The sequence below is a fragment of the Eubalaena glacialis genome, chromosome 11 (genome assembly GCF_028564815.1).
Source record: "Eubalaena glacialis isolate mEubGla1 chromosome 11, mEubGla1.1.hap2.+ XY, whole genome shotgun sequence".
NCBI classification, from domain to species: Eukaryota; Metazoa; Chordata; class Mammalia; order Artiodactyla; family Balaenidae; genus Eubalaena; species Eubalaena glacialis.
In genome coordinates, this window is record NC_083726.1 from 67,621,889 (window position 1) to 67,646,129 (window position 24,241).

Below are 24,241 nucleotides of genomic sequence, written 5' to 3' on the forward strand. Positions count from 1 at the left end.
ACCTAAAATTAGAAAAGGTGAGTAAGACCTAAAATTCTGCTTGTATTGGAATTTTCAGTGCCCAAAGTACATATTTTCTGTTGCAAATGTTTTAGCTCTTGGTTATATCCAATTTGAAATTGAATTATATACTGTCTTATATCCTGTAATTATTCTAATAACACTACAAATTCCTAGAGGAGAGCAACCATATCATGGGTCTGGGAGTGTGGCCAGAACTAACAACATTTGCTGAACGGAATTTAAATTACGGCTGACCCTTCTACTCCGTAATGGGAAGCATTAGAGTTAATGGTTGAGCATGAGATCAGAGCGAGGCAGACTTGGGTGACAGATGTGGTTCTACCACTAATCTTGGGCAAGTTATATATATCAACTAAGCCCCGCTGCCCTCATTAGAAGATGGGGATGTTAATGGCCATCTCTTAGGACCCTTGTAAGAATTAAATGAGAAGCCTGGCAGATGGTGAGAATGAATGTTGGGTCTTATTATCAAGCCCACTTCCTTGGATCTTTCCAGAGGTCCTTCTGCCTTCCCCCATTTGAATACAATGTTTCTTTTCACGAGCACAGACTGAAAGGTCAGAGTTCCAGAGCCAATTACTCACGGAGCATTCACCAGAGAGGGCCTTGGATTTGCTGAAAATAATTGAATTAGTATTTGCAACAGTGCTGGTTATATAATAGAGTGTTTATTATTTTCTCTCTCAATTTTATGTTACTCTATTTTGTGTAAATGTTGACTAGCAAATAATGATTGCTTCCAATCAGACAGTTCCTTGAATAATCAAGTATCACCTTAACAAAGGTATGATAAATTAATTACTGCTACAGGAAATCATATTTTTTAAAGGACATAAAACTGGAGTCTGAATGCTTCATCTAGTTCTCTAAACTGGGTTTGTTACAAATTATCCATATTTTTCAGAGAGAAAATTAGCCCCAGTTTTGAGAGATATAACAGCATTTAAGAATTCAAATAGACGATCCCTTCAGGCTAATAATAAGCAAAGTGAAAATTAGAGCACCTACCATTTATGACCAGTCATAAATGGAACCATAATGCTAGACGCATGGCTTTAAGACTGAATTTTATAAAGCAAATTGTCATCTGCTTATTTCATTCCTAAGGCTGAGAAGTCAGAGTATTTTTTTAAAAAAAAGAAAAGGAAGGTCTGCTTGTTTCTCTTGTTACATAATTATGACAAAGAGAAAACCATCCTTTTGCAACATTCTCAGTTTCCTCACAACAATGGATTTATTCTTTCAGCAAAAATAAATTTACCAGAAAGATTATAAATGGCATTCTCTGATTCTTTACAGTTTTTCTGTATCTTCCACTTTTCCTACAAGGAATGCATAGTACTTTTTGGATTAGGAAAAAAGGTTTTTAGTTGTTACTTTTTTGTTGTTTCTCATTGAAAAACCAATGGTGGTATGGGGCAGGGGACCATGCTCCTTACAAAGGCTGGTCTAAAAATGTTTTGTGAGAGGGAAGGATTCACAGCTGCTGGGAGTTGATCCCAACCAAGGATGTTGAGTTGCAAACCTGGGAATATGGACAGTTGGCCAACAAGAAATGTGTGAGTGACTATATGTGCCTCATTCTAGTAAGACTTGTGAGCTACAGTAGCCCTTGTGTATTGCTAAAGTTCTCAGGCTAAAGAATAGTGCCCGGAACATAGCAGATGCTCAGAAAATATTTGCCAAATAAATGACAGTTGTGCTAAGAGGGGACAGCAATTCTTATCTCAAACCAGGGGAAATCAGAGTCACTTCCTGCCTGAGAAGCCGGAAGAGGGTTTGTTCTCTAAAACTAGAGTTGCTGAATATTAAGTAGTAATCACAATAAAGAAGAAACACTGATGCACATGACTTAGTCGTCGGTAACTTTAAACAATGATAAGTTGTCTCTGTGATTTTTCTTATCACAAAAGCACTGCAGAAAAATAGAAAATGCAGAGAAGAGAAGAAAAATTTTAAAACCACTGTTATGATAGGTATATATTCTTTCAGATTATCTTTGATGCATACATATAATTAATATACATATGTATTTTCTTTTACAAAAATTGGAAGAGCACTGTTTTGGTAATTTTTTGTTATGTCACCAGATATTTCTCTGCCACATTATTTTTAATGACAATATAGCACAATGACGGATGCATGCACAGTCATTTATTCACCCACATCCTTGTTGCACATTAAGGATACACTTTTTTTTTTCCTCTGAGAAACGATGCTGCCCCTTCATGATCGAATACTTAATAAATTAAAGTGATGTCTCTACTATAGACAACTTGTCCTCAGTTGCTTTTCCTGAAGCAGCCATGAGACTGACATCATTGGGGAGAAAGAGGAGGAGTTTGTGTCTGTCCGGTGCAACGATAACTGACCCAGAGGAAGGAACTAAACCCAGATCGGCTCTAACTGGTTAGTACCTGTGCTCTAATCGTCTGTCTTCCTGGGGCCTGGGCAACAGGAGACAGGTTGTGATCAGAAAATCAGATTCATTTTTTGAAGTTAAAAGGAATTTAAGAAACCATTAATTGTCATATCCTTAATTGATTCTTGGGTATTATGGAGAGATGAAAGCAGTTTTGCCCAAGACTAGAACTTAGATGTCTTTAGCTCGGAAGACTGCTAGGTTTCTATAGTCACACAGGGGCTTGATACTTTCATAAGTGAAGACTCTGGACAAATGGGACTTCCGGCCTCAAGGCTGACAACGGCAGGGGCAGATGCCCCACGTCTAAGCTCAAGTGCAACTAACCCAACTATGCAAGACTTTCAAAGGGATGATCCCAACTGGTTCTACAACCTTTAGCCAAAAAAACCCATCCAAACCTTGAAAACATTATGCTAAGTGAAAGAAGCCAGGCACAAAAGGCCACATCTTCTATGATTCCATTTATATGAAATGTTCAGAATAAGCAAATCCATAGGGGCAGAAGGTAAATTAGTGGTTGCCAGGGGCTGGGAGGAGGGGAACTGGGAGTGACTGCTTAATGGGTCCAGGGCTTCTTTCGGGAAGTGATGAAATTATTCTGGAGTTAGATCGTGGTGATGGTTGCACGACATTAACCACTGAAGAGTATACTTTCAAATGGTCAAAACAGTGAATTTTGTTTACGTGAATTTTATTTCAGCTAAATTAAAAAGAACAACAGCAAAGATCCTACCCAGTCCATGTCCATGAAGACAGGAGACAGAAAGAGCAGATGGGTGAATGGTGATTGCTTGAAGAGTTGCCCCACTGTGGGCTCTCCCTGGGGAGGGTATGTGGGTACCTCTTGCATGCTCCGTCTCCACTCCCTGCCCCATTTCTAGCCTATGGAGCTTCCAAAGAATCCAGCCACAAGGTGACGCATGCCACCTGGAGTTAAGAAAGCACAGGGGCTGGAGCTCAAGTCTCCATACGGCCAGAGACATAGTACTGGGTTCGAGATCTGGTTCTACCTTAAATCTTGGGCAATTTACAAAAACCAGCTGGAACAGGTCAAAGGTCTGTTGCAGGAGTGGAGTGCAATTCCAGAGCTGGTGAGCAACGTTATGTTTCCTGCGGGCCTAGGCTGCAGTCACATTGCAAAAACCCTACCAAGAGTGCTGCCCCCAGAGTGGGCTCTCAGCAGAAAGCTTCTGCGTGCAACAATCAGGCTCCTGCAGAGCTAGATACTCCTGTGAGCTGTCCCTGAAGAACACCCGATGTGTTCCAAGGTTAAAAAAAGAGGCAACTTACATGAAAAGATGCTCAACATCACTAATTATTAGAGAAATGAAAATCAAAACTACAAGGAGGTACCACCTCACACTGGTCAGAATGGCCATCATCAAAAAGACTACAAATAATAAATGCTGAAGATGGTGTGGAGAAAAGGAAACCCTTCTACACTGTTGGTTGGAATGTAAATTGGTGCACCCACTATGGAAAATAGTATGAAGGTTCCTTAAGAAACTAACAATAGAGTTGCCATATGATCCAGCAATTCCACTCTTGGGCGTATATCTGGAGAAAAATATAATTAAAAAAGATACATGCGGGCTTCCCTGGTGGCGCAGTGGTTAAGAATCCACCTGCCAATGCAGGGGACACGGGTTCGAGCCCTGGTCCCGGAAGATCCCACATGCCGCAGAGCAACTAAGCCCATGCACCACAACTACTGAGCCTGCGCTCTAGAGCCCACGCGTCACAACTACTGAGCCCGCATGCCACAACTACTGAAGCCTGCATGCCTAGAGCCTGTGCTCCACAACAAAAGAAGCTACCGCAATGAGAAGCCCGCGCACCACAACGAAGAGTAGCCCCCGCTCGCCACGAGTAGAGAAAGCCCTCATGCAGCAACAAAGACCCAACACAGCCAAAGATAAATAAATAAAATTATTTAAAAAAAAGATACATGCACCCCAGTGTTCATAGGAGCACTATTTACAATAGCCAAGATATGGAAGCAACCCAAGTCCCCATCAACAGATGATTGGCTTAAGAAGATGTGGCATACACACACACACACACACACACACACACACACACACACACACAATGGAATATTACTCAGCCATAAAAAAGAATGAAATAACGCTATTTGCAGCAACATGGATGGACCTAGATATTATCATACTAAGTGAAGTAAGACAGAAAGAGAAAGACAAACACCATATGATATCATTTATACGTGGAATCTAAAATATGACACAAAAGAACTTATCTATGAAACAGAAACAGGCTCACAGACATAGAGAACAGATTTATGGTTGCTAAAGGGGAGGGAGGTGGAGAGGGATGGACTGGGAGTTTGGAGTTAGCAGATGCAAACTATCAATATTATATATAGAATGGATACATAACAAGGTCCTACTGTATACCACAGGGAGCTATATTCAATATCCTGTGATAGACCATAATGGAAAAGAATGAAAAAGAATATATATATGTATAACTGAATCACTTTGCTGTACAGAAGAAATTAACACAACATTGTAAATCAACTATACTTGAATAAAACAAATTTTTAAAAAAAGAGGCAACTTTAGATTGGTGTCCCAACTACACCTGATTACAGGAGGCGTGCTAGAATCAAATGAGACACAGAATGTGAAAGCCCCTCATAGCATATAAAGTGCTATTAAAGTGTTCATTATTAGTAAAAATGACTCCAAATCATCAAACTAGTGCTGTAACAATTTCTTGTCTCATATACCTAATTCCTTACATCTTTGATTACAACCTGAGAAATTCTGGAAATCATAGGGCTAGAAAATGCCCTGGGATTTCATCTACTCAAATCCCTGCCTCCAGGCAGGAGTTACTTCCAATCCCAGCCAGTCACTCAAAGGACCACACATGCCTGAGCACAGTAGATTCAGAATCACATCAAGTGTCAATTCACTTTCTCCTATCCGTTGGAGTCATTACTGAATGGTCAAAACAACCAATAGATTATGCCATGTGGAAAAGACCAGAGAAATATCTATGTGTCCTATTTTAAACTCCTGAGAAGGCAACTCAACCATCTGTCTTGGCAACTCATTGCAGGCTGGAACTACCCTGTCAAAAACGTCTCTCTTCTGTTTAATCTAAATCCTTCAAGTGGCGCTTCAAGCTAATTTTGTCCCATTCCATTTTCAGATAATTTGGAACACAGTTGTTTACCATCTGGGTTATAGGATTATACAATGTCACAGGGTTTTGGTGAGCTGTAAACAAAATAATGCATGTAAAACACAGAGCTCAGATCTGGCACATAATAGCCCAATACATATTTATTTATTATTACCATCATTATATATACTAGGACTCTTTCAGTCACAAGTGACATCAACACAACTCAAAATAATTTAAGCGAAGGAGGAGGAGGGGAGGGGGAGAAGAAGAAGAAAAAGAAAAAGGATGTGGGGTGGAGAATGTAATTAGAAAGGAAGTAAAATTGTGCAGTGGCCTTCAGGCACTGTGGGATCCAGGACTCAAATAATGTTCGCAGGGCTCGTCTTTTCCTCTCTTCTGTTTTTCAGAAAAGCTTTTTGAAGTATAAAGAGCAGGAGGGCAATGAGCAGATTCAGGTCAGTTAAGCCTAGAATAGGTTCTCCCTTCAGCAGCTGATTCATCAAAAATTCCTTCAATGACAAGCAAGTGTCAAGCAGGGTTCTAGAAGCTAAGAAAAGAGCAGTGTCCAAGACATAACATTTCACCCTTGTGGAATATACCTTCGAGTGGGAAGAGTGGATCTGGTAGAAGAAGGGGAAGGGATGCCAGAAAGATATAAAGTTATCCTCCACAAAGTAAGGTCTCACCTTAATACCATTATTACAGTCAACTCTTAGCTTTCTCTTCACCAAGCCAAGTAAACCCATCCCTTTCAAAACTCTTTTCCCCTTGGCAAATATGCAAAATCCCAAAAATCAGGTCTCTAAATAGATAAATAAACTTGCCTGTGCATTTGAGTTCATGTGGTTTATTTAGGCTGTGTAATCTTTGCATAATATTTCTAAGATGTGCCTTCAGCCCTAATAACATAATATTACCATTCTGTTTCCATTTTTGAAAGTCACTTTAAAAAAAAAAATTAATTAATTAATTTTATTTTTGGCTGTGTTGGGTCCTCGATGCTGCGCGAGGGCTTTCTTTTAGTTGTGGCGAGCGGGGGCTACTCTCTGTTGCGGTGCGTGGGTTTCTCATTACAGTGACTTCTCTTGTTGCGGAGCACGGGCTCTAAGGCGCACGGGCTTCCGTAGTTGTGGCCTGCGGGCTCCAGAGCACAGGCTCAGTAGTTGTGGCGCACGGGCTTAGTTGCTCCGCGGCATGTGGGATCTTCCCAGACTAGGGCTCAAACCCGTGACCCCTGCATTGGCAGGCGGATTCTTAACCATTGCACCACCAGGGAAGCCCCTGAAGGTCACTTTTCTTTTTAGACTACTTTCCTTTTAAATACAGGTCTTTCTCCCACTTTCATGTTTTCCTTTGAATAGGATGTTAGTTACTTAGTAAAATACTGCGAACACCTGGTCATTTATTAGTCATTTAAAAAGTATACCTCTGAGTAATTTTTACCTCTGAGTAATTTTAATCTATTTCTCTGTGTTAATCATTCTAACTGTAAAAATGAAGGCCTGGAGACCAAGTTTTTTTGAGAACCCAAGGAAGTGTGGCCTAAACTTTAGAAAATCTCAACCTCTTCCTCTCCCCTGGGAGCTCGCAGTAAGGAATGCGTTCCTGAAGCATTTCAGGCTGTAGTCTTATGATAAACTTCAACTTTTCATAAAACTGAAACTAATCTGAATCAAGCTGCTCTCACCTGAAAAATCTTAATTTACCAGTGCTATTTCAGATTCATTCCACAAAAAGCCTAACTAAATTAATGATGCACACAATTCTATTTAAATTTGGCGCTGGCCCAGCAGATCTGTGCTACCACATGAATCCATTCACGGACAATGTAGAGAACTCTCACTAAATTCACGGTACCGCAAGTGGGTGTGCGTGTGTGTGTGGGGGGCAGTTGGTTGTCTACGTCATCGCTTCTATTTTTTAAGTAATGTTACAAGTTATGTGCCCTGCCCCCAACGGTTGTTCTCAATTCGGTCCTCTTTTCAATGTCCCCCTCCCTTCTGCTTTGGTTAATATCTCTTCTCAGGGCAGTAATTTAGTTCTTTTAATCCGGATATAACGGCTAAATGGGTCAGTTGGCTCAGTCAAATCCCATCGTTAAAAACTGATCTTGGAATCAACCAAAAATGGATTTTTAATCTAAAAGCTCATCAGCTCCACTCCCCTTCCCCCACCTCATTTTGCCTGGTCTTGTCACCTGGCCTTGTCCACCCTGCTTGCAACTTCCCTAGCCTGCCTCTCGCGAAGGGATGAAGAACCTCCGCGCAAGACACCCCTTCTGTCTGAGATCAGTCCTTGTCCGGCGCGAACACATTTTGGAAAAAAAAAAGTCTGGCTCTGGGATTTTTTTTTTTTTTCCTTTAAGTTTAATACTCTTATCTTTGCCTTCCAGGCGGAAGGTCGGCTCCAACCCTTCTTTCCTGAGCTTCTCCTTCGCGAACGGGGGACCATCCCTGTCCCTGATGCTTCCTCCTGAGTTAGGAAAGGGATAGAACTTTCCCAGGGAGGTGCGGAGTGTCCCCGATGCGCTTTCCCGGTTCCTTTCCCCTAGCAGAGATCCTGTTGCACCGGAGGGAACGTGCCCCATTTCTTTGCGCCCCCCCCAACCCCAAATGACGGCGGAGACGGAAGGCAGCTTCTGTGTTTGTTTTGTAAACCTTTAAAACCTACTGCACTTAGCGCTTTGCGAGCCCCCTTGGCCTTCGCCCAAAGCAAGCCGTAAAGAGGTCGGGGAGCTCAGCGGACTGGATGGGAGAGGGAGGCGACCTGCGCTGCCGCGACCAAGTGGGTCTTGAAGGGTGCGACCTCTCCCTCCGGGGCTGGGCGTGTCCCTTAACCTCCCCCAACCCTATCACCCTGCTGACCCCGGCTGGGCTCGCGGACGCGATTGGCAGGAGTGCGCGAGCACGTCCTCACCCCGGGGGACGCCAGCCCCGGCCTCAGGTGTCGACCCCCGCCCCGCCCGCGCGGCCGCTCTCCAGGGACCCGGGAGTCGGGGGAGGGTGGTGGAAGCGGCGGCGGGGCTGCCGGGTGGGGGCGAAAGGGGCGCCGGCCGCTGCCCCGATTGGCTGCGCTGCCGCCCCCTCCCCGCGCCGCGCGCCCCCGGCCCGCAGCCCGGGAGGTGGTTCCCGCTGGAGGGAGGACGTGCAGGGGCGGGACCGGTCTCCCCGCCCCGCACCCGACCCCGGGCGCGCGGGGATAAGACCCGGCCGGCGCCGCCCGGGAACCCGGGCCCTGCAGCCTCCCGTGCGCGGAGAGGCGGGGCCGGGTCCGACCCGCTCCCCGCGCCTCCGCCCCTCGGACCAGGCTCTGGGAGCAGGGCGCCCCGCGCGCGGGCACGCGACGGCCAGAGCGCCCAGGCGGTACCTTCAGCAGAGCAATGAAGAGAGCCGGGGAGAAGCAACCGCAGCCGGCCGAGACGTTTCCTGCGCCCGGGGTTGCTGCCGCCGCTGCGGCTGCCTGAAACTCCCCAAAGTTGCGAGCCAGCGAGAGGCTGCCGCCCGCCGGGAGCTAAAGGGAAAGGAACTCGTAAGATGCCGGAGTGACAGACGCACAGACCTGCAGAAGACACCACCGTCGGCGGCCTATCCCCGGAGCCCGTGAGGCTTCCCAGCTCTGTGAGTTGCTTTCTCGACGGGTGGCTTGCTAAGTATTTCCGTGTAATTGTTTATAAGATGCGTTTGTATATTTTTGTGACTCTTGGAGAGAGTTAAAAAAAACGACGCAGGATGCACCTTGAAAAACAATTGAGTTTCTGATATTGAGACGGTTGTGTTGATAGAATGGGACTGTAAATGTCTGTAAGCAGGAGTAACCCAGGAAAAATTGCATCCAACAGTGAAAAGGATACATAGGCTCCCCAGTGTGAAAAAAAAACCCTCCATTTCAAAAGTTATTGGAAAGAAAGCCAGATATTACTCTTAAGGGTTAACTAGTGCTAGTTAACTTTGCTTTTTTACCCCTCTTTAAATATTGATTGTTTACCAGGTTCACTGGTGGGAGGCTGAGCTGGTGGAAAAGGCGCCTGGAAGAGCCTTAGAGGCGACCATAATGTCTTTACGTTTACACGCACTGCCCACCCTGCCTGGAGTTGTCAGACCGGGCTGCAGGGAACTGCTGTGTTTGTTGGTGATCACGGTGACTGTGAGCCGTGGGGCCTCCGGGGTGTGCCCCACCGCTTGCATCTGTGCCACTGACATCGTCAGCTGCACCAACAAAAACCTGTCCAAGGTGCCTGGGAACCTTTTCAGACTGATCAAGAGACTGGATCTGAGTTATAACAGAATTGGGCTTCTGGATTCTGAGTGGATTCCGGTATCGTTTGTAAAGCTGAACACCCTCATTATTCGGCATAACAACATCACGAGCATTTCTATGGACAGTTTTTCCACCACTCCAAATCTGAAGTGTCTTGACTTATCATCCAACAAGCTGAAGACTGTGAAAAGTGCAGTGTTCCAAGAGTTGAAGGTTCTGGAAGTGCTCCTGCTTTACAACAATCACATTTCCTATCTCGACCCTTCAGCGTTTGGAGGGCTCTCCCAACTGCAAAAACTCTACTTAAGTGGAAACTTTCTCACGCAGTTTCCCATGGATTTGTACGTTGGAAGGTTCAAGCTGGCAGAACTGATGTTTCTAGATGTTTCTTATAACCGGATCTCCTCCCTGCCGATGCATCATATAAATTTAGTGCCAGGAAAGCAGCTGAGAGGCATCTACCTGCATGGAAACCCATTTGTCTGTGACTGTTCCCTTTACTCGTTGCTGATCTTTTGGTATCGTAGGCACTTCAGCTCAGTGATGGATTTTAAGAATGATTATACCTGTTGCTTGTGGTCTGACGCTGGGCACTTTCATCAGGTGCTTCTGCTGCAGGATAGCTTTATGAACTGCTCTGACAGTATCATCAATGGTTCCTTCCGTGCCCTTGGCTTTATTCATGAGGCTCAAGTGGGGGAAAGGCTGATTGTCCACTGTGATAGCAAGACTGGTAACGTGAATACCGATTTCATGTGGGTCGGTCCAGATAACAGAGTGCTGGAGCCCGATAAAGAGATAGAGAACTTTCACGTGTTTCCCAATGGAAGTCTGGTTATAGAAAGTCCTCGTTTTGAGGATGCTGGAGTGTATTCCTGTGTTGCAATGAATCGGCAACGTCTGTTAAATGAAACTGTGGATATCACAATAAACGTGAGCAATTTCACCGTAAACAGATCCCATGCTCACGAGGCATTTAACACAGCTTTTACCACTCTTGCAGCCTGTGTGGCCAGCATTGTTTTGGTACTTCTGTACCTCTATCTGACACCGTGTCCCTGCAAATGTAAACCCAAGAGACGAAAAAATATGCTAAACCAAAGCAATGCCCATGCATCTATTCTCACTCCTGGCCCTGAAAGCGATGCCCCCGCCGATGAACGGAAGGCAGGGGCCGGGAAAAGAGTGGTGTTTTTGGAACCCCTGAAGGATACTGCAACAGGGCAGAATGGGAAAGTCAGGCTCTTTCCCAGTGAAACGGTCATAGCTGAGGGCATCTTAAAGTCCACGAGGGTGAAATCTGACTCAGATTCAGTCAATTCAGTATTTTCAGACACACCCTTTGTGGCGTCCACTTAATTTTGTGCCTGTATTTTTATGATGTAGTGATTGAATCTCTTCATATTCAGCTTTGTGTGTGGTCTGCAGAAATAAACAGCAGGACAGAAATGGGGTCGTTTTGTTTTTCTGAAATAAAACCAAAGGGTCTCTTTCCCTGGTTAATAGGAAATGTGCTAAAGCACTTAGGTTTGTGCCAGAGAAAGATGGGGTTGTTTTTCAGAGTTTAAGTTCTAGATAATATCTTAATCTTTAGCACCACTGATAATTTCAAAGCTGGCCTGGAGGTGATATGACTGACCCTGTTCTTTTACTCAGGATTCTTGAAAGAAAAAATAAATTCCAAGTATTAGTGTTCTTAAAAAAGAGATTTTACTAACTTATTGGGACCAAAGTTGAGTTATGTTAAAGAAAAGTGTTGTGTTCATTTTTAAAAGATGTAGAAGGAAGAACCAAGCAGCAGTTATTTATAAAGCACAAAGTAAAGTTAGATTTGGGAATAATTCGGTTCATGTCATCATTGCAGACCAGAGTAAATAGACTATCCTGATCAAATTTACTGAGCAGTGCCGCATCCCATATGGTGTTAGATAAATAGTACAGTCAAGGTACATTTGTTTGACTGTCTTCTTCCCATTCTGTACATTTCCTATCTTTGTGCAAAAGATCTTACTGAAAGTTTAAAGCCATCATTATTTGTTGCCATAAATATGTAGGTGTCAGTGCCAGAACGTCTGAGTAACTTCTTCAACCTTTGGTCTAGGAGACTAGTATTTGTTTATATGCTTGTGTGAATGTATGTCTTAAATTATATGAACTGTTAAAGAGATACCACTGTATTGTGCTTTGGACATTTGAATTATTGTAAATATATGTGTTCTGTGACTTGATGTTCTGTTTTATTTGCCTATTTAAAAATATACATCGAAGATGTTTTATGTGATCTGATTTTGCTACTTTTGTGTTAAGCACCCTCTATAGCAAATACCTCTCCAAATTTCTTAGAGTTACAGTACAGAGTTTATTTTTTTTTAAAGAGGGAAAAAGGCTCTAAAGTGTCCTACCCAGTTTATACCTTCTATATCACATTTTACTCTGATACCATTATACATTTCAACGAGGTTTGGAAGATATTTAAGCTCTGATTTTGGAACATGTGAGAGCCCCGGAGACCTCCTCCTTATTCCCATCCCTGCTGTGAGGTAGTCGAGTACCCACTCTTGACCTAGGTTTCCTCAGGTATGAAATGAAGATTTCAGACTAGGTGATGTCTAAGGTTTCTTCTACCCTGGAATTGATGACTTCCTGGTGATCTTAGCTCCATTACAGACTTGGACTGGCTTTCTGAAAATGTACCATATGCTGATGGAGGACAGGAATGGGATTGGGACAGACTAGCGTAGCACTGCCTAGCTCCGAGGGGCTATGATTTTGGATCATCAAGTCCAGCTCCTTTCCTTTCTCAGGGATAAATGAAACCCAGAGAGGGTTGTGGGTTGTCTGAGGCCACACAGTGAGTTAGTGACAGGGTTTCGAGGAGAGCTCAGTTTCGGGATTCTTCCTGGCGAAGATAAGAGTCAAAAAGCAGTTATTTTTAACGATGGGGACGGAGAAGGAGCCAAAGAGACAAAAGAGAGGTCAGAAAATGGCAAAGGAGAATGAATCAGGCATGTGTTGTCCCTGGGGCCAAGAGACGAGAATTTTTAAAAGATGGAAGTAGGCAACGGTTACAAATATTTGGAGAACTGGAGAACCAGATGACGAGGGAAGACTGACTTTGGCAATGGAGGTTTTGGGGGAACTGGGTACTTGGTGACAGCTTGATAAGTGCCAAGCCAGGCTCCCAGTGGCAGACGCTGGTCAGCTGGGGGTTAAGGAGTGGGTGAGCCGTCAGGATGTGTGCGGAGGGAATAGGATGTTAGCCACTGCTCAGTCGCGTTGACAATTCTTTATTGCCCAGTGTTATTTTTTTTTTTTTGAGGTGGACCATATTTAAAGTCTTGATTGAATTTGTTACAATATTGCTTCTGTTTTATGTTTTGGTTTTTGGCCCCGAGGCATGTGGGATCTTAGCTCCCTGACCAAGGATCGAACTGGCACCCCTTGCATTGGAAGGCGAAATCTTAACCACTGGACCGCCAGGGAAGTCCCTGCCTCTGCCTTTTAAACACAGACCTCACCGGTTAGATAAGATCCTTCAGCCCCAAAGATATTACAGGAAAACATTCTTTTTAATTTAATTTTTTCTTTTTTTTTTTTTTTGCCACGCCGTGCGGTTTGCGGGATCTTATTAGTTCCCCGACCAGGGATCAAACCCGTGACCCCTGCATTGGGAGCGTGGGGTCTTCACCACTGCACCACCAGGGAAGTCCCTATAGGAAAACATTTTATTCCAGTTCCTGCCATTTAAGTAATTAGGAAGAATTCTGTGATCTGTGTGACCTTTGAAATCATCACTCCTTTCATCGTTCATATTTGGAGAATCTCAGACTCAGAGATGCTGTGATTTGTTCAAGGTCACGAGGGAGTCTGGACACAAGGGAAAACTCTCTCGAACCACTGACACTCTCCAGCAAGGGGAGGGGCTGCCTCCAGGGGCCGTGATCACCCCAATGCTGAGTGTGAAAGAGCCTGGCTGGCAGGGAGTTTGCAGAGGATCTCTGAATTCAACCTTTTCTCTTGGGTCCTTCAGCCCTCAAACCCTTGCTCCTAGGAAACGCATTCTGCCTTTGGCAAGGGGACATGGACAGTGGGGAGTTTGGAGAGCCTGATCTTGGCTGGTCCTAATCCAGATGCTTGGTTAAAGGATGGGCTGAGCTGAGATCAAAACTAACATACTTACAACCAAAACAAAACATATATATATATAAAACGGAATCACTTTGCTGTACATGTGAAACTAACACAACATTGTAAATCAACTATATTTCAATAAAAATAATAAAAAAGAAAACAAACAAAAGTCCTGAATGCTGCAAAGCAAAGCTTTGTTTTGGACAGGAATGGGGAGGCGCGGTGATGTAAAGCATAGAACTGACTGTTACGATGTGGAATTTTAAGTTCTTACGTGTACCTTTTTTTTTTTTTTTTTGGTAGAAGCCTGATCACATGTATTTTAAATATAGGAACAGAACTAATTTGTACTTTATAAATTTGTTCCAGTCAAAACTTTTATATAATTTTCCTTCTAAGTAATAATCTGGATTTATGTAACTGGGTTATTCTTTTAAGGTACTTAGTATTTTTTATTACACAGTTGTGAGAGAGGTGGATACTCATTGGAAAAATCAAGCAAAGATCATTGATGTGAAATTTTCCTGGGCTTACAATATTTTTTCACTATAATTAGAAGATATTAGGTTCATGATAACAGACTGTCTAGTTAATCATGAGTTACATTTTTAAAATACACTTTTAAGACTTATAATCTGAACTAGTGGCCTAAAACATTAATTTATGGTTAACTGCTGCATGAATCCTCACCGTTTGGCCTAGAGAGATTTAAATATTAAAAAAAATTTTTAATTAATTTTTAGCTCTGATTGCTTGAATTATTTGCCCAGAAAACATGTTTTCTTTTCATTTTTCTAAATAAACATTTTTCTGAAATGTTAATCAGAAGGGACGTAGGTGAAACTTATGGGGGTGGAAACATAAGAGGGCCAAGAAGGCACACAATCCAGATTCTAAAAAGACGTCTGGTTTGGATCAACCTGCTAAGCACTGTTAAAAGAGGATATAGCCTAAACACCCTGCAATATTGCTGGCTTTTCTTTGCCATGACTGCTGCTTGATGAGTGTCACCTTTTAGTGTCATCTGGTTTACCAAGTGGTCTAACAATAGGTCTAAACCCAGGCTTCTCCATGGGATCACAGGGGAAAGTTAGATAAACAAGCGTTTCCAGCAGGTACCCTCTATACATTCCCCAACCAGAGGTTCTGGTTCAGGCCACCTGAGGTAAGGCCTGAATATCATATATTTTTTTGAAATTTCCAAATAATTATGCTTCTGCTTATTTTGTTGAAACACAGCCAAAAACAATGGGGCTGTAGCAAATTTTGTGTTTGGGGCTCTGTCAAAATACATTATTATTACTTGCTAATGGATTTATTAATAAAAAGAATTTTAGCGCTCACTTAAAAAAATTCTAATATGTTGGGAAAACAAAAGAGTGATTCTCTGATACTAAATAAACTCGAGAGTAAATTGTTGGCTATAATTTATGATTTCTATTTTTCTAAATTATGAAATACAGAATAATTACTTTGAGATGACTAGATCTCTGATTCTTTCATTTTTTAAAACTATTTTTGGCTTGAAAGCAGCAACAGCAGATCTGGTTCCTAACAATGAGCTTTGGGGCTTTCAAATTTGATTAGATCATAGTAAAGTGAAGGCATATTCCAAAGATATGAGTGCAGATTTCAGCTACAGAGAACAAACTTCTTTGTTTTTTCAATATATTAGAATAATATTTTTAAAAGAGAGCAGTGAAATTCTTTTCACGGTTCTCTCATCCGTCTTTGCCCAAGAGCCAGCCCCCAAAGCCATATTTTTTGTTTTTTATAATATGAAAGTTAGTGTGGAAAGATGATGGTAGTTCGCCCTTGCAAGTATTATTTGTTAGTAACATATAAAATGTAGAACCAAAAACTCTTATAATAACCTCTTGACTAATTCAGAGGACTGCTTACAGGACCATTGTTATTTGTGAATAGATTCCAGAAGGGGAATCCTTTTACAGTGAGAATCAGAGTAAACAGAGTATGGAAACACAGATCCTTTTATAAATTGTAAGAGGTGAGATATATATATATATATCTAGATATATATATGTATGTGTGTGTATATATCATATATACACACATACATATATATATATTTATGGAATTTATACTGGCCTTAATTTATTAAGTGTGAAAATTGGGGTTTATTATTCCTCATTACAGAAGCCCTGAAATGGGAAATATTACCCCCCCCCACTGTTACAGATAGGAAAAAGAGGCTTAAAAGGGATAAATAATTTTCCCAGGTGACTCAGCTAATAAGTCATTTTTATCATGAGAATCATTTAAAAAATATCTCTGCACAGAACCCTTAGGGATGTTCTACCAACAGAACAACTATGTAAAGCATGGGCCATAAGTAAACTCATAAATGTAATTAGTGCTCACAGCAAATCTAGGAGAAGAGGAATGAAGGGTCGGGGGATCATAAGTCATTCAAACATAATAAAGATGGAAATTATTACTATTTTTTCCCTTAAAACACAATGGGTCACAAGTAGCAAAATTAGAAATCTACCTAAGAAGATTTGGTTTAATAGACGAAGCCTCCTTAGTCTGCTGGCTCTTTTCAGTCTGGGTGCCCTTCGCACATGAAACTGCTTAATATGCAAAGCAAATATCTGCTTTATCATTCTAAGCGACATATTTAAGATTTTTAAATGAATAAGTGATTGAGTTCAATTTTTTAAAATTAAAAATGACCCCAATTTACAGGAAAAAATAATCCTATTGGAGGGGGCATCTGAAAATTTGCTTTAAATGTCTAGAAGAATGGAGGAGGCAATTCAGACCCAGTGGGGGAGTTTTTCAGCTAATTTTCAAATTAGATTTCTCAAAATAATCAAAAAAATTATTGCATAAGGTAGCGTCATCAGCTTACCTGATTAAACTTCTCTATTAGGTAATATATCAGCAGAGTATCAAACATCATACTCAGAGTATGTGTATATAGTAAGTGTCTATAGGACGGAGGGAACGAAAAGTGCCCACGAACTGAGAAGGCACCTTGAGACTGAAAAATGAGGCAGGCAGCTGCATATAATCAATGGATCAGTCAATTATAGGGTAACTTACAGGGTGGGATTGGGATCCGGCAGATAACCATCCAGAAGCATTTGCAGCCATACTCGGTACCACTGAGGGGCCATTGAGGCAATTTTGTAGTTAACCTAGGGTAAGGTGGTAGGTGCTTGGAAACAGGACATGCATTCCTAAGTCAAGATTCATGAATGGGTAACCAGTCTCCTGGGCGCCAGGAATACGTCAGTGAAGGTTTCCATCATTGTTTGGGGACTAACAGAGCATAGAGGCCACCTGGTCCTAATGATTATTAAACCATATCTTTTAACTACAAAGCCCTTGACGACAGAGAAGTGATTTACTGCACAGTACAGTCCTGGGTAGGGTCAGCGGAAGGACAGGAGAAATTGTAAGGGCCCAAGATGGTGTCAGTTACACTAACAGCTATGCACTAGGATCGTGGCGTCGTGGAGTTGAGTATCATAAGATCAAGGGTCAAACCCTTGGCGATGAGTGGCCAGTGGTAACTAGGAGAAGATTATTAAACATTGCTACATAGTGTGGAGGCTGTAAATGATGTATAATAACTATTCTCTCCCCTTAAAGGAGATTACAGTACAACTGAGAGATGAAACAAAAAAAAACAATTCAAGAGTAAGAGTTGATTTGTCTACTAGTGACTAAACTGGCAAATAAGAGATGAGAAAAGGCAGATAATTAACAGAGACCTTGCTTTACCCAGTTGGGTTAATGTGACACAGGCTTGAACACTAAATAGCCAACCCATAGATGCTCTGAATGTTACATTAGCTGGGATCCTTACCCTCAGAAAGACAATATTGTAAGGAGGTGGTGCAAACTTAGTTAATAGTGCCCTAAAATGAATGTCAGGGACTCTATTTAAAATTTGACTGCTCATTTATTATCATTTATGATCAAATCCAGAGGAGAAAGAGACCTTAATATTTCACACTGGTCCTTTATCTACACTCACAGCCCCAAACTTCACGTCCATCACAGTTAGAATGAAGACTTCTGAATGTCCTAGCCATGTCCCGAGGAATGAGAATAATAAAAATAACAAGAGGGAACTCTTCTCGATACCCTGTAATGACCTATATGGGAAAAGAATCTAAAAAAGAGTAGATATTTGTATATGTATAACTGATTCACTTTGCTGTACAGCAGAAACTAACACAACATTTTAAATCAACTATACTCCAATAAAAATTATAAAAACAGAAAAAATAATAACATTTCTATATGTACGCTCCATGATAAGGGCTTTACATATTTTGTCCCATACCTATGAGGAAGGTATTTTTACGTCCATTTCACAGTGGGAGAATTGAAGCTTAAAAATGATTTGTCTAAAGAACATATAGTAAAAGAGTCAGGATTTGAATCCGGTTTTGTCTGGATCCATCCAGAACCCAGCCTCTTAATGTCTGTACTGTAATATACTAAACTGTAATACTTTCCAGCTCCATAAGAGGGCTTTGCTCATCATGTCCCCTTTGTCCTCTGCTTACCTGGCTTCAGGAGACCTTTCCTCCAGTGGTCTGGCTCTTCTTTCAAGACTCTGTACCCTTGTCCCGCAGTGATTCCCCCTCCCCTTGGCAGCTCGCTGCTTTGGCCCTTAAGTAATGCTGGCTTTTATCATTCTGTCTCTATTCACATTCCTCATCTTCCTGACCAGATCCTCAGCTACTTGAGATGTCTTCTATCCCTTTATCCAGCACCTAGCCCATAGCAGGTGTTTGCATGTCTTAACTTTTCAATTATATTCATTCATTCATTCAACACACAGTATTGAATACCTAATATGTGCCTGTGCCTGAGCGGAGGCTTCAAGGAGGCCTCTGTGTTTGGAGAGGTCTGGTTTGTTTTCCACAGCTGGACATGCAGACAGGATGGAAGGCAGGATTGTGAACGTACCCTGGGGCCCTGGGGATTCAACCAGGGCGGCTGCAGGACACACAGTATTGGTGCCCTCGGAACTACCTTGCAATGGGCCCCCTTCGGTAGTTTGATCACTTGGTCCTCTGGATGCGGCCCAGCGTGAACCCTTCTCATTCCGCATTCCACCCTCGCTGAAAATGTAGCTGCTGTGTGGTCCTATTTCATAGCTCTTCAAGGAGGATGCATAGTAAATTGGCTTATGTGAAGGCTTATAGCACATTTTGCCAAGCTAAAAAGAGTTAGAAATATTAGCTTCTCTTGTGTAACAATGTGGGCTTAGTACAGTAATGATGACATAATGCTACTTAATTCAGTTATCACTCTATAGACCAAGAAATATCTCAGAGCTAATGTTTATCCAAGCCTCACTGTAATTAAATTTACATTGCTAGCCTAGATATTGATTTGACTAAGCCAGTTTTATAAGAGTAAATGATTTGGGTGGGAAGAGGCAGAAAGATGTGACCGACCTGCAGGATTGAATTACAACAGTTCAGGCTGCTTATTGAGCATTTGTGTGCATTTTTGCCTCAACTCTGCCTGGTTAAATACTTCTCCAAAGCATTCATGCTTGAGTGAATCTTTCTAGAAGTCTAGACTTCAAGAGCTATGGCACAGGGGGTTTTTTTTTTGTTTGTTTGTTTTGGTTTTCTTTAATCTGGTTATTTTTTTAAACTGTATTCTTTTTTCCAAAGAAAAGGATCTTGCCTGAGGTACAAACTTAATGAAAGGCCTGTGATGTGAAAGCCTAAAAAAGCTGTTTATTTTTTATTTGTTTTCAGTTTTTTAGTATTCATACTTAATTACAACCTTAGGGAAGCCTTGAGCTCTCAATCTGACCTACTTCAAATAAGTGGAGAAAATAGCCCTATCTCCCCTAAGCAACCATTTATAATAACTTTGACTCTTTCCTAAAACCCAGAGGAAATGTCGTTCTTGATCCCGGGCCAAGTTTGTCAGGAAATATTTGTGTTAATAAATCTTATTCACGTAAGGATTCAATTAAAAAAATTATATCATTAATCATAATATATAATTTGAATAAGGACCTTAAATAGGACTTAATTAGCTATATGGTATGAAGTGATTTGAATGACAAACGTGTTATTACATTTTTTTTCTCGTTTAATTGGTCAACGTTAAGCATCTTAGGCATTTGACAGGGTTTTGGAAAATGAGATTATATGCAGCCCTGTAAAGGGTCTGAGATTTCCCTGAGGAACTGGACTCAGGCATCGCCCTTTAAGGATTGCCTGCTTATCATGATGAGATGGCTGACTAACTCCCCTGCTATTTGTCACTCAGAGCAGTCTCTAATTCTGTTCAGTTTTCAGTACCGCACACTTGGGGAGAAGGGAGAGGCAGCAAGCATCCCTTACATCTCTTGAATTTAGGGCCATTGCTAGGATTCCTGCAAGGCGACAAAGCCTTTTCCCACAGGGTCCTAAAGATTTAGAGGAGATGGCGGCAGAGGCATTTATGGGAAGTTTTTCCTGGCTATGTCTTTATCTCCTCGGTTTATTTTTGGAAAATGCTTGGAACACGTGTTTACTATTTGCTATCAAACTAGCTTAACCATACTTGGCTATAGAGACTCGCCCTCCAGCCCCACCCTACCCTGTCCCTCTTAAAGGCATTGTTGACCCCTGGAAAGTGCCAGGCGCAGAGTACTTCACTATCTATGGGCATTTCCATGCAACGTGTTTATATTTGACCTAGAAATGCCTTCTGGGTGGTTGAATAAACGTGGTTCTTCCCACGGTCTTTCTCATCTCAGTCAAATGGCAACCCCAGCCTTCCAACTGCTCAGCCCCCAAGCTTGGTGTCAAGTCTGACTCCTCTTTGCTCTCATACCCTATATCCATTCCATCAGTGGGGAAGTTCCCGTGGCTTTACCTTCAAAATTAGCTGGAGGCATCTGACCTCTTCTCCCCACCTCCTTTCCATCCCCATCCAAGCCACCAGCATCCCTCACTGAATTATTGCTGTAGCCTTGCTGGTCTCCTTGCTTCCACCCTTGTCCTCCTACAGCCTGTTCTTAAAACTACAGCCACCATGATCCTTCTGAAGCGTAAGCTAGCTCATGTCCTTCCTCTGGAATCAGTGTGTCTCAACCCTTGACTACTCCCGGGAGGCACCAGTGGAGACTTCAAAAACACTCCCAGACCTCGGCTTCATCCAACCATCACTTGGTTTTGTTTTTTTTTTTTTTAAATTATTAGCACCTTTAATTATTTATTTATTTATTTATTTATTTATTTATTTATTTATGGCTGTGTTGGGTCTTTGTTTCTGTGCGAGGGCTTCCTCTAGTTGCGGCAAGCGGGGGCCACTCTTCATCGCGGTGCGCGGGCCTCTCGCTATCGTGGCCTCTCTTGTTGCAGAGCACAGGCTCCAGACGCGCAGGCTCAGTAGTTGTGGCTCACGGGCCCAGTTGCTCCGCGGCATGTGGGATCTTCCCAGACCAGGGCTCGAACCCGTGTCCCCTGCATTAGCAGGCAGATTCTCAACGACTGCGCCACCAGGGAAGCCCCCATCACTTGGTTTGAAAAGTTCCACAGGTGACTGTAAAGCCACGGTTGGGTGCTCATAACGGTCTTCAACCCTTCCCCGCCCCTGCCAGTTCTCTGGCCTCATTGCCACAGCCCCATCCCCCCTGATTCTGCGCCCACCCGTTGGCCTCTGTGCTCACCAGGCACAGTACCACTTTGTGCTTGGAATTCTTTTCCCGATTCCTGCCTGACTGGCTTTGCCTCCTTCGGGTCTTTAGTCAAGGGTTGCCTCAGCGAGGCCTCTGACCAATTTATTTACAATTGGATATCCCACCCCAAGCCCACTTTCCCTCTCCCCTTTTCCTGTTTTATCTTTCTGCATCAAATTCATCGCCAACTGACGTCCCATGTATTTTGAATGTTACTATGGAGTTCCACGAGGGCAAGAATTTTTAGCAGGTTTGTGTGTGTGTGTGTGTGTGTTGTGTTCCCAGCGCCAAGAACAGTAGAGATAAATATCTGCAAATAAATGTTTATCCAATGAATGAAACACACTCAGGAAGGAGCTGTGAGGCTGCCCACTGAGGTGAGGAAAGGCCACAGCGGGCAAATAGTGCTGACAACAGTTGGTTTCCACGTGTCATATTTTCTACTTTGTCCCACAGTTTGTGACACTCTTCTTCACCCCCCAAAAGAGCACAAGAAGGTCTTGGCCATATTCAGTGATGAATAAACGGTCTAAATACATCTAAGTCCCATTTCACATATTTCCCCATTATTTAAGGCATCCCGTTTGGTGTTTACAGAAAGATGTCCTGCTGGATACAAGAGAAGCAGGAAGCGAGCCAGTCTCCTCTCAGCATCTGCTAACTGAGTGAGTGACGCCAATTAGCATGTGTCAAGGGCCTGAAAAGAATCAGACTGGGCTTAAAAGGTATCAGGCAGTAAGCCTGACACAGCTTTAATAAGCTGTCTCCTATCTTTGGGGCAGGTGTTTTTTTGTTTTTTTTTTTGAATCTAGTTCCGTCAAGAGGCATCCTGCCTGCTTTAGAGGCCACACAGCAGAGATGCTGTGTTTACTCAGTGACTCCTGAGTGCAGTTAAAGATGAGCTCTGGGGAGGTGGTGTGGTGCGACAGGTCAATTAACTCTTTTCCTTGTCAGTACGTGGAAACTTCCAGCAACTTCCATGGCAACATATTTTCTGAATTAGTTCCTGGTATGAGGAAAAAGTTACATTACCACAGAGAACACCAGGCAAAAGGAAAAACCTGAAAGGGGTGGGGTGTGTAACATGAGGGTTGGCCACTCTGAATATCCACCTACTCTAGGTGAGGGTCAAGTGTGTGATGGGCGATGCTTGGTGAACCGTGAAATGCAAGATGACGGAGATGCTCAAAGATGGCAGCGGGGCCAGCGTGGGTGGCTCATGGGTGGTTCGTCCCTGTAGAGTGGTCCTCTTCTCTATCAGTGTTTTCCAAAACAGCTACTGCTACTGTCCTCCACCTGGACCCCTCTTTCCTTTCCACTGAGAGTCTGTGTAAGGCTAAACTCAAGCGAGCAAGAATCTGCATACTGCTTTTAGGAGGTTACTCCTCTTGCCGTTTTATACTCTATATGGTTAAAGCATTTTTTTCAAGTCTGTGCTATTGTCATCTAATCAACCTAATTTCTGGCTATTATAATAATATTGATGAATAAGAAGTGATGATGACGGCTTCCCTGGTGGCGCAGTGGTTAAGAATCCGCCTGCCAATGCGGGGGACACGGGTTCGAGCCCTGGTCCGGGAAGATCCCACATGCCGCACAGCAGCTAAACCCGTGCGCCACAACTACTGAGCCTGCACTCTAGAGCCTGCGAGCCACAACTGCTGAGCCCGTGTGCCACAACTACTGAAGCCCACATGCCTAGAGCCTGTGCTCCACAATAAGAGAAGCCACTGCAATGAGAAGCCCACACACCACAACAAAGGGTAACCCCCGCTCGCCTAGAGAAAGCCCATGCACAGCAGTGAAGACCCAATGCATCCAAAAATAGATAAATAAAATAAATAAATTTATTAAAAAGAAAAAGAAGTGACGATGAAAAAATGAATGGCTAACATTTAGTGAGCACTCACCATGTGGCAGCCCCTGTTTTAATTGTTTTCCACATAATCCTCTCAACAACCTCTGAATTAGGGATGACTGAACGCCTCTGACCTGCACGCAAACTGAAGCACAGAGACTTAGAAACTTTCCCAAGGTCATCCAGCCAGTCAACGGCAGAGCCAGTGCTCATACACATCGTTTCATTTAATCTAGGCAACGCCATACTGAAGTAAGTACCATGAAGCCATCTTACGTAGGAGAAAATTGACAGAAATGAATTACTTACCCAAGGCCACATGGCTATTAAGAAGTTAAGATCCGAACCCAAGTTTGTCTGGTTTCAAAGCCCTTGGCTGTACTTTAATTGGTTTCTGGGGTAAAGCCCACTCTTTTTGATTCATTATTAATAGTCTGAATTTGGTATTAGCATAACTTTTGTTGGAGGCAGGCATCCAGATATCCCTAGGTGTTCGGTAAAGATTCTGTCACTTTTAGCTTCATTTTAAAAAACAACCGATTATCAAAGTCTGGGCAGCAGCACCTCAGAGTCGCAAAGAATGACGGCTCTAGGCACCGTGACTGGTCTGTGCGCTTGGCACACAGATTCTTGCTGACATAATTGCAAAGAAGTGCGCCATTCCTGTGAGGCAGGCATCAGTAGACCCACTCTCAGATGGGCAGGTTTGCCTGAG

The 24,241-nt window shown here is 42.9% G+C and overlaps 2 protein-coding genes across 7 annotated transcripts in view; one reads left to right on the top strand and one right to left on the bottom strand.

Moving 5' to 3' along the window:
• Window positions 1-24,241, bottom strand: part of PCED1B (PC-esterase domain containing 1B) — a 422,128-nt gene that overhangs the window by 133,568 nt on the left and 264,319 nt on the right. For 4 of the 6 annotated variants that reach the window (XM_061205159.1, XM_061205156.1, XM_061205158.1 and 1 more), the window contains exon 1: window positions 8,969-9,162. The exons of 1 other annotated variant lie outside the window; for it this stretch is intronic. The gene's annotated coding sequence lies outside the window, so the exon portion shown is untranslated. Of the gene's footprint in view, window positions 1-8,968; window positions 9,166-24,241 lie in introns of those variants that run through there. One more of the 6 variants, XR_009702522.1, reaches the window with a different exon arrangement.
• Window positions 9,134-12,117, top strand: AMIGO2 (adhesion molecule with Ig like domain 2). The gene is made up of 2 exons (XM_061205155.1): window positions 9,134-9,219; window positions 9,590-12,117. The coding sequence occupies exon 2, from the start codon at window positions 9,653-9,655 to the stop codon at window positions 11,216-11,218; it is 1,566 nt and encodes a 521-aa protein (XP_061061138.1). The 5' UTR covers window positions 9,134-9,219; window positions 9,590-9,652; the 3' UTR covers window positions 11,219-12,117.